The 9,485-nt window shown below is 45.1% G+C and overlaps 1 protein-coding gene across 1 annotated transcript in view; it reads right to left on the bottom strand.

Moving 5' to 3' along the window:
- Positions 1-3,931: 3,931 nt before the first annotated feature.
- The window catches only part of NUP214 (nucleoporin 214), a gene marked incomplete at its 5' end in the record, with an annotated part of 46,433 nt that continues 40,879 nt past the window's right edge, over positions 3,932-9,485 (bottom strand). Inside the window, 3 exons of the mRNA XM_082009062.1 lie at positions 3,932-4,620; positions 5,302-5,326; positions 6,177-6,319. Coding sequence (XP_081865188.1) covers positions 4,587-4,620; positions 5,302-5,326; positions 6,177-6,319 — 202 coding nt within the window. The 3' untranslated portion in view covers positions 3,932-4,586. The remainder of the gene's footprint in view (positions 4,621-5,301; positions 5,327-6,176; positions 6,320-9,485) is intronic.

Genomic DNA, 9,485 nt, shown 5'->3' with positions numbered 1-9,485 from the left:
TGGCAAAAAGCCCAAACATGGGGGAGCAGCCCTGGAGAGTCGGGTCCGACCCTACCACGATCCGTGACCACATTCGCCCTCAAAACAGAGCGAGAGCTCGTTTCACCTTTTGATGGAGACGGCGTTCTGACGTCATTTAAGCACAGCGCGTTTGAAGCGCTGAAGCTCCCGGCGCCTCGCAGAGAGGTTCTGCGCCGACGCGGGAGCGACTCCGGCACCCTGCGCCCAGCGAGGGTGGCGTACGGGGGGACCCGTCCCTCCCGGCGCTGGGATGGGGTGCTGCGACGAGGCAGGGCCGGAGCGTCGCCCGTGGCTGCGCGCTCCCGGGAACGGTGCCACGGCACTCCATTTTATCTCGCGTTCAGGGGACGGTGCGAGTTCAGATACAGGCGCTGGCAGCACGAAGCGTGCCCCTGCGCGATAAAGGCACGGAGGGAGAAGTCCCAGCTCTGCAGCAGGAGCCAGAGACATGTTTGCAGAGAAGGAGCTTTGTGACCTACTGAAAGCTGCAGAAAAACGAGGTGGGGATGGTAAGAGACAGGAAACGTGCCGAGCGTAACCGCGCCGAGCGTAACCGCAGGGCCCTCGGGGAGCCGAGACAGAAGCCCACAGGCACACGTAGGTGTGCAGAGTTAAGAAACGTGCCGACAGATCCAAGCTCATTTCTCGTCGAAGAAGAGCTGGTCTCTTCTCGATGGCTGCAAGACCCTGGAGCCCTGATGCTGCGAGAGCGAGGAAGGAGAGGGTTGTTCTGCTCATCCTCGCCGAGCTGCAGCCACTTCTTCCCCGGCCCCGGGCTCAACACAACATTTATCTAGGAACAGAGACTCCCTCCCAGCCACGCTCATGCCAAAGCCTCATGCAGGATTCTTCTTCCTCGTAAGCCATGCTGAGAGCAATGCAGAAGGGCAGGACACATGAAAACTAAGAAGGGATAAATGTCACTTCAGCCTCCGGGTGTGCAGCGGCAGGGACACGTACAGGGGCTGACAGGGCGGAGGGAGGCAGCTCCACACAGAACTGCTCTCAAGGGGCAGAGGGGTGGGAGGAGAGGTGGTACCAGCACCCACCTTCGCCTTTCCACTGCCTCATTCCCTGCTCCCAGCAGCTGGAGCAGGGGTCCGAGATGTTCAGCAGCACTTTTCCAACTTCCACCATCTCTCAGGGGGATCCTACTCATCCCCAAGACCCACCACACACACAGAAACGCACGGCAGCAGCTCGCTGTGGAGGCTGGTAAACCCACCCTGAGCAGGATGGTCACGTCAGGAACACGTCTGGTTTCTCCCACGGAGTATGACCAGGGTTTTGGTCAGCGGCACGTCAGCTCTGCCCCTGGCACCGCTCGGGCAGGGAGGTGGCCATGAGGGACCAGACAAGCCAAGGCATATAACCCGGCAGCACGGGATGAACTTCAGCCCTGCGATCCCTCCTCGGTTCAACAGCAAAGGGATGCCACCAGCATTTGGTCCCCTGGTCACCTCTCCCTGCTGTGCTGATGCGGCACAGAAGGGCCAAGGCTGACGGGGACAGAGAAATGATGACCTTCTCTCGCAGGAGATGGATCGGACAGAGCAGTAGAGCTGAGCGCATCGGTGCTCTGCGAGACATCCATATTCTGTAATACTAAGTATTATACAGTAAAAACAGGAGATTATTTTTCTTTTTGTGCCTCTTTGTGATGAAGCTACATTTATCCCCTTTTCCAGAAAAAAGCTCTTTTAGCCTTCAAGGAAGCAGAAAATCCCCAGTCTGGTCTCTCCGCGGCTTTGGGGAGATCCTCTCTATGCCTCAGGCTTCCCTCTGCCCACCAAGTCTGTAACACCATCATTAGTGCTCTGCCATAGCAGAGCGTCACCAGCACTCGGCGCTCCACTGCCTTGAGGCCACGACATATTCTTATTTCATTAAGAATAATTAAGAATCCAGCTTTGATAAAAGCCTTGCAAGACTGCTTCTCATACTGAAATGGCAGGGGAAAAAAAAGGCACAACTAGATTAGCACAGACAAAATAAGCTCCTTCAGAGTAGTCGTGGAACAGTTGCTATTAGTTATTTGAGGATTAACCACCACAGACAACACAACTAACGAAACGAGGGCTCCAAGCCCAGTTAGGCCTTGGCTTCTTTACCAGGTCTGCCAAGACAGGGGCTTTCCATGTTAGTAGCTTTATTCGTTGGTGGACATCTGTCCACAGAAAACTGGACAGAGGCCATGAGATCACAGGCCACCGAACACAGATGACAGACTGTAACAGCTTCTGGCAATCACCAGCCAAGCGCCACACGCACTTGCCAAATCCTTGAGTCATCTAATAAAAATGCAGATTTTTTTCAAAGTCGACTTTGCTACGTTTTGTGCATATTCCTGTAGGCTTGTGGTCACGATCAGCCTCTCTATGCTGCTCAGCTCCTCCAGCAGCTACTATGGAAACCAGGGGCAGCACCCGTTCCTCAAGGACAGGTAATTCTGGGGGTTGAGGTTTCAGCCATGATTTTGGAAGCATTGCAAGAAAATGCATGTTCAGTCAGGATCTGGAGTAATTCTTACCACCCTTCACTTGCAGGGGGTAAAGGAGTTAAACAGGTACCAAGCAGCACAGCAGGGACAACCCCCAATTGCTCCCATCATTCCAAAAAAGAAACTTTAAATGGCTCAGCATGCCAACATCACATTCTTACCAAGCCAATCTTCTCCATAGCAAGAGGTTTATTAGCTATCTGGGGGAGCACAGCTGATACGGCCTTGCTAGGAGGTGTCACATGCCACAGCCAGCAGAGATTAATGCTAAGAATTTAAGGTCAATGGTTTGGGCCAGCTGCTATTTATAAAGAGCAAGGAAAACAGAACAGCAGTATCACCTCCAGGCCTTAAGAAATGTTGTACAGTCAAGGAGAACATACTGGGAGGGCACCCTTCAACCGATCTGCAGCTTTTTCTTCCATCTCCAAACCAGCAAACTTCAGAAAATTTTCTCCTTTGTTCTAGCACGGTGGTGCCAGGATCTCTGGCGCCCGCCATTCCAGGGGAAGGGAAGTTATAATCAAAACCCTGACACCAGTGCTGTCTCTAACACAGCAGCGTGCCAGCCTTCAGAAACCCAGGGCGTATGTAAACCCTTACAGCCTATAGCCTTGCAAAGCCTCTCCACATCTAAAAATAAGCCCTTCTTGTGCACTATATCCCCCGCATTTCAGTGGTCTTCCTTTTTAGAGGGAACCTACCTAATGTCATTCCCCCAGTGCAGAGACAGGAAGGACACTTTCCACAGCTCAGATGAGAGTTCGGTTGAACGCTAACATTTTAGGTTGACTTGAAACAAGTGGTTTCTTCAGGAACTGTTGATAGATGTAAGTATTTAGTTTATAACACTGGATGTGAAAGCAAGCAGTTATCAACTATTTACAATTCCAAAAAGTGACCACATGCCCACCAAACCAGAAAATTACACTTGTCATCCTATTGTGTGGTATTAAAAAAAAAAATCCCCACTGGAAACGTTGGAATGTTTCTGCTGAAAACAGAAAAAGCAGAAGTACCCCAAAATGTCCTAACAGAACCAACAAGATAAAACCATCCAATCTGCAGGTATTCAACTAATACATAAGCTGTTATTTCAAATGCACTTTTCATAGAGCAACAAAAACCCCTTACATCATTTGGAGGTTTCATGGAGGTCAGATGCATCAAATAGAAAAAGTGTTTGTCCAGAATGCCTTCAGGGCATTCTTTAAAACATTTGCTCAGTATGTTCAAGTATGAGCATATGAGAATTTCACAAACAATACTGACTAAAGCGATAAGCTACAGGGGAAAAGTACAATCTCATACATATTAGAAAAAATGTAGCTGACAGTAGAATCTAACAGCCAAAGCCATAAGCTGCAAAATCACTAATGCCTCTGGATGGAGGTCACACCTCTAATTCAAGAGCCAGAAGTTTTCCCTAAAACCAGAGTTCCGTTTTTCTGAGTTCTGTAAAATTTACAGAAAGGTAAAAATAGGAGAGCTTGCTTCCCACCTCTTTGCTGAATGTTACTGCCATGGGAACGTGTTCTGCACGCTGCCAGTTTCTTCTCAGATAATTTCCTATTTCTCCACTAAGCCTCTGGCTCACACATGACTCAGTTTTAACACTTCAGTGAGATAAGCATGTGCCCCATCCCATACTTAAAATTAGCAGGGCAAACTTCAGCCCCTTCTTAAGGGCCTAGGATAATCACTCATTCTCTTCAGTGAAAAACGTGCTGGTATATATCAGGAACCAACCTGAGCTACTTCCTTGTCTAGCCAAGGGATTAGCAACAGAAAGCTAAGTCCAGTACAGGGCTGGTAACCACAGCGTACATCTGTTTCTTTTAGATTCAGCAAGATAAACCCTTTCAACACAAATAACATCAAGGCAGATAAAATAGTTTAATATAGAGCGAGAACAAGTGTTGCACAAAAATAAGCAAAATCTTTTTCTTAAAAAAAAAAAGTCTGAGAACTCATATTTAAAAGAAAAGCTGTTTGGATATTGATCATGTAGGTGACTCGAACACAGGAGCTACAGCACAGTTGTACAGGAGAGTTCTGGATGTTCTTAGCTTCTCCATCCACTAAATCCAGAGGAAGATCTGTGGAGCAAGAAAAAAAAAAAAAACACAAAAACAACACAGCAATGAGTGCTAGAGAGTCTCCCTCAGGCAGCATTAATTCAGCAGATCTCTCAAACTTCCAGACTCCTTAGTATCAGAGGCTTATTATGAGAAAGCATTGGCATTTCCAGCATCTTTTACCTGAGACTGCATCACCACATACTAACTAGATATGATTATACTTATTCTAGAGCCTACCATCTGGAGATACACATGCTTTCTCTACTTGGCAGGGAAACAAAGTAAAAGAAACTTGCTAGAAGTAATCCAGCAAGCCAGTGGCAGCGCAGGTAACAGACTTAACCTCCGATCTTAGTCCTGTTCTTTAACTGTAAATCAGCATCTCAACTCAGCCAGAAAGGTACCAATTTATTTCATTCCTTGGTTTAACCTGACAAATGGAGTAGATACACACATCATGTGCCTGAGAGCTGAAGAAAGAGCATGATCTAACTGAAAATTCACTCTTATATGAAAGATTAACCTCACTGGAAAGCACACATTCAGATCCCAGACTGAGTTGTATGCAGTGGCACTAAAAAGGACATCAGAACTACTATGTTACTGCTACTTTCAAAGCTTGCTCTTGTAAACCATTCAACTCTCCTATTCTGATTCTATTTGTATTTTTAATGAGTTAGACACAAAAATGGTACTTACGTGTTAGATGATCCAAAACCAAACCCTGAAAGAAATGCAAGATTAGAAAAATAATTGTTAAAAGGCAAAATGAATGCATAAGATTTCTAATAAATGTCCCCTCCCACACACAGATTGAAAAACATGTCTTTCCTGCCTTAGGCCAGGGAAAGAGTGATGGGCAAACAATGAAAGTCAAATCTCCATCTAGAAGAAAAGTGACTTGCCTCGGTTCCTAAGAGGGCTTTGCTTTCACTGCTAATCAGCTAGGTCCATTCATTAGCAGCAACTGCATACAGCGTGCCTGGTTTATTCACCTCTGCATGAAAATAAGAGGCCTGCTTTCTGAAGATGGAGTTTGTGCTTAACACAAGCCAGTGGTGACAGGCAGACTACCAAGGAACTTAGCCTCTTTCAAAGGCTCTGTTCTCAGCCCTGTGTAAATCACTGCAGCTTCACTGAATTACATCAGATAAAAATTTGGCTATTGGTGTTCTAGCTCAATTTTGCAGTGCATATTCTTTTGACACTAAGTACTTACACACAGGTACTCATGCATACGGTACTGAAGAGATATTCATTATTTCTCAATGTTTTCCTTTGAGAAGAAAGGACAACTCCACAAAAAGGGGCGAAAAGCAATAATCTCATGAGGTGTGCAGAAGGGTGATTTATTGACATGCCACACAGCAAATCAGCAATGGAATGATGAGATAAAGTCTGAGAAGATGCTACACCTCACTGTGCAGCTCAATTCTCCAGGCCATTGTACCTTCCCTATAGTAGAGCCAGGACCAGGCAGATTTTGGACAGGGAGCTGAGTTGTCACACCTGAGTTCCAAGGAGAACTGGAGACACGGGGCCTGTTAGGTTCATTATATTTTAGCTTCTCCTACCTCCTCCACCTGTCCCAAAAGCTGAGAATCCACTGCTTTGTGTGCCAAAACCAGTACCCTGTTGTGACAGCGATCCAAATGTCGGGGTATTTTGATTTGCTAGCGTGCCAAATGACGCTGTGTTGTTACTGGTACCACCAAACCTGCAGTTTAAAGAGAAAACTTGTGTTTGCAAGCATCTTCTCACTTACACTGGAAGTTTGTCCCCATACCCACAATGATAACAGTGCATTCCTTCAATGAGGATGCATCAAAAGAGCGAGAATACCCAATATGAACAACTATAATTGTTCATTCTGGAAATGGATTTTCTGGTTTGGGAAAGACTATTGTACATACAAACAGCTGTTAAGCTCCCATTCTCACTGTACACCAGGCAGAAAGACAGATATGTTCATGCTTATACAAGGTACATTTTCAAGTGCTTGGAAATACCAACTCCAGCCATCAAATAGAAGATATTAACTCACGTTTATATGTAGTTTTCACCCTTTAAGCTCAAAAGTACAGCACCGTTTTGTTTCACAAACAGGGCAGGAAACACAGAATTGGTATGAGCTGCTCACGGCCAGAGCACAAAGCAGAGCCCTGATACAGAACCCAGACTCACAACTTTCAAATGGTACCTTACCCACTGCCCACGTAAACTGTCTGCAGATTTCTCAATTCCTTTCTCTCCCCAGCCCATTTTGATCCACACACAGTTCCAGGGCTTTCCTGAAGATCTGCACCTACCTGGCACTTCTCCTCACCACTGCTGGATTACTTCCCCAATTGCTTTTGGGGACTGAAATAAGAAACGCTTTTATATATGGAAATTGCTCTCCTTTCTCCACCCACTCCATCCAACCAGGCATTGTAGAGTTATCAGCATGACACACTAATGAGACCGTGATATGCATTATGGTTCTCTGTCCCCCCCATACACCTCTCTCAGTTCTGAACGTTAAGAGGTACACTCAAAAAACACGCTTCAAGTGTTTCTCTAACTTAACCCAGGTAGAATGCAGACACAAAATTTTCAAATGACAAGCTCTGCAAGTGCATAATGCTACTAATACCGACCCAGCGCCTGAGCAGACAGTTGTCCAAGTCAAATAAGTGTGCCAGCTTTGCAAGGCTGTGCCTCACGCTAGCTCCTGTCATTTCTGACTTAAAATATGACCTGACAGCACATTAACCCACCTCTCCATCCATCCACTGCTTGTAGACTTTAAAAACAACAAACACAACACATCAAAACATATCTTTTCAGATAAAAGATAACCCTTGCAGCAGTGTGACAACCAATTCACCTGGTAAAGGACATCACCCCTCCTATCCCAGACACCGTCAATCGTACATGCTACTGCCATATACAGCATTAGATACAATGGGCAGTTCAGTGACTTTGCATCTTTAGCCCTGCTAACCATCCCCTGTGCCTCCGGTTTGGCTCTCGACCCATGTACCTTGCAGACAACTTCAGCTCAGAACCACAAATATGCTTTTCTCAGCAAAGGCAGAACAGGTTTTGTAGTTCTTTTTTAAAAAGAGCAAGATGAGGTGATGCATTTAAGAACAAGAGTTTTTTATAGTGCTCCATCTCCACAGGACTGTGCCACTAAACACACAAATCATATCTACCCCGTGAAAGGAAGCAGAGGTGAAAATAGTGACAAGGAAACTCGTGGTTCAAACTGCTCTTTCAGTTGCAACTAGAAGAACATGCCTGTTGAAAAATGCTAAGCATAGGAGTAGAGAAACAGCTTAAGCTATGGGCAGATTTTTTTTTTTTAAATGGGATACAATCATTGCCTGGCAACAATTTAATCAAACCAATCTTGCCCAGATTTTCAGATCTTTTCTAAAGCTCCTATACCAAACAGAATTGACAGACACTCGAGGTTAATTTATGAAAGCAAAACATTATTTGCTCACAAACAGCTGGAATTACAGACTTTGAAGAAGTGTAGTGGTTGCTATTTTTGATACCCAAGTCATTTATCAAGGGATGCAGATTTTTCAGAATTGAAGCAGCAATGAATAACGTGTATTTAAGATAGCAGAGTGTTCTCAGGAACTCAGAGCTAATACTGCACAACACACTGGCAAGTACCTTCTCTGGATTTGGGATTTTTAAAGTTTCACTTCAAGAGAAAGGCAGAAAGGAAGTCCTGCACAGACACTCAATTATACTGCACGATTAAATTACTGCTCAAAATTTTGTGGTCAGATTTGGAGTTTTGTAAACCTGCCTGAGAATTTTGCACATTCAAACTTTTTAAAATAAAAATCAAATTCCTCAGGCAACTCTGAAAATATCAGACTAAGTCTGCATCTTTCTAATAGAAAAGAAATTCTCAAAACTTTCCAGAAGTTAAGCCAGTGAATTCTTTCTTGAGTCTACAGATTCCTTATGCAAGACCTCTGTTTGCATCACCACGCTGCTTGTTCTGAATCTCATTTTGTCTTTAAGCTTCCAACATTGTCACTGAGTGCATACCATGCATACAGTTTCAGTACAAAATCCTCCAGCACAATGGCTGAAAGTTGGAACATAACAAAATATCAGCCGAGTTGAAGCTAAGTCGTCCCTACAAGCGCATCCTTCTTTGCAGGGATTTAATTAAGCTGCCTCTATTTTTACCCTTTCCAAAGGGACTCTCCAGTATGCTGCACCAGAGTTCAGGATGTAGCAGAACCACCCAGTTGAAGGCTCCCACAGCTCAGGGGTGCCATGGCACATGGGTATCTGCCTAACTCCATGGGGAATTAGAACATACAGAAGTGTAACTTGTTAATGTGCCTTACGTAAAGGTGGTTCCTCCTGAAACTAAAGACAGACACTTGCGAAATACGTTAGCGCTAAGGTGGGGAAGACATCCAGTTTCCTCTTTTCACTGGAAGTTTTTATTTTTTTTTAACCGAGTTAGTTTGGTCCAAATAAAATTGTAGGGTATGAAGGACAGTTGCTTAATGGTAGTGCAATGTTGAAGAGGTACATTTGCTGCCTATTGCAGAACCTGCTTTGCAAGGTTTGAAATTCTGTATTTGCTGAACAAAACAAGGAATAAAGCGCTGTCTACTCTGGGGCCAAGCACAGGCTTAAGGGGTAAAGCAACAGGTAAAAACAATCAGTGTGGGATAAACACAAATTGCTCGGGGAGCACAGGCTGTTACAAGTGCTTCTTCCCACCCCCCAAAGGTGAGAGAACAGACTGAACTCTCATTAGTATCTCTAGCTCAAACCTCACAAGCGGATAAAGTTGGTAGACAGTCACAGATAATGATATTTATTATTTTCTTTGCTAGGCACAGTTTGTAGGC

This window comes from Phaethon aethereus (assembly GCF_964289735.1).
Source record: "Phaethon aethereus genome assembly, chromosome: 20".
In the NCBI taxonomy this organism is placed as follows: Eukaryota; Metazoa; Chordata; class Aves; order Phaethontiformes; family Phaethontidae; genus Phaethon; species Phaethon aethereus.
Note: the sequence above shows the minus strand (reverse complement) of the source record. Positions and strands in the feature narration are given on the sequence as shown.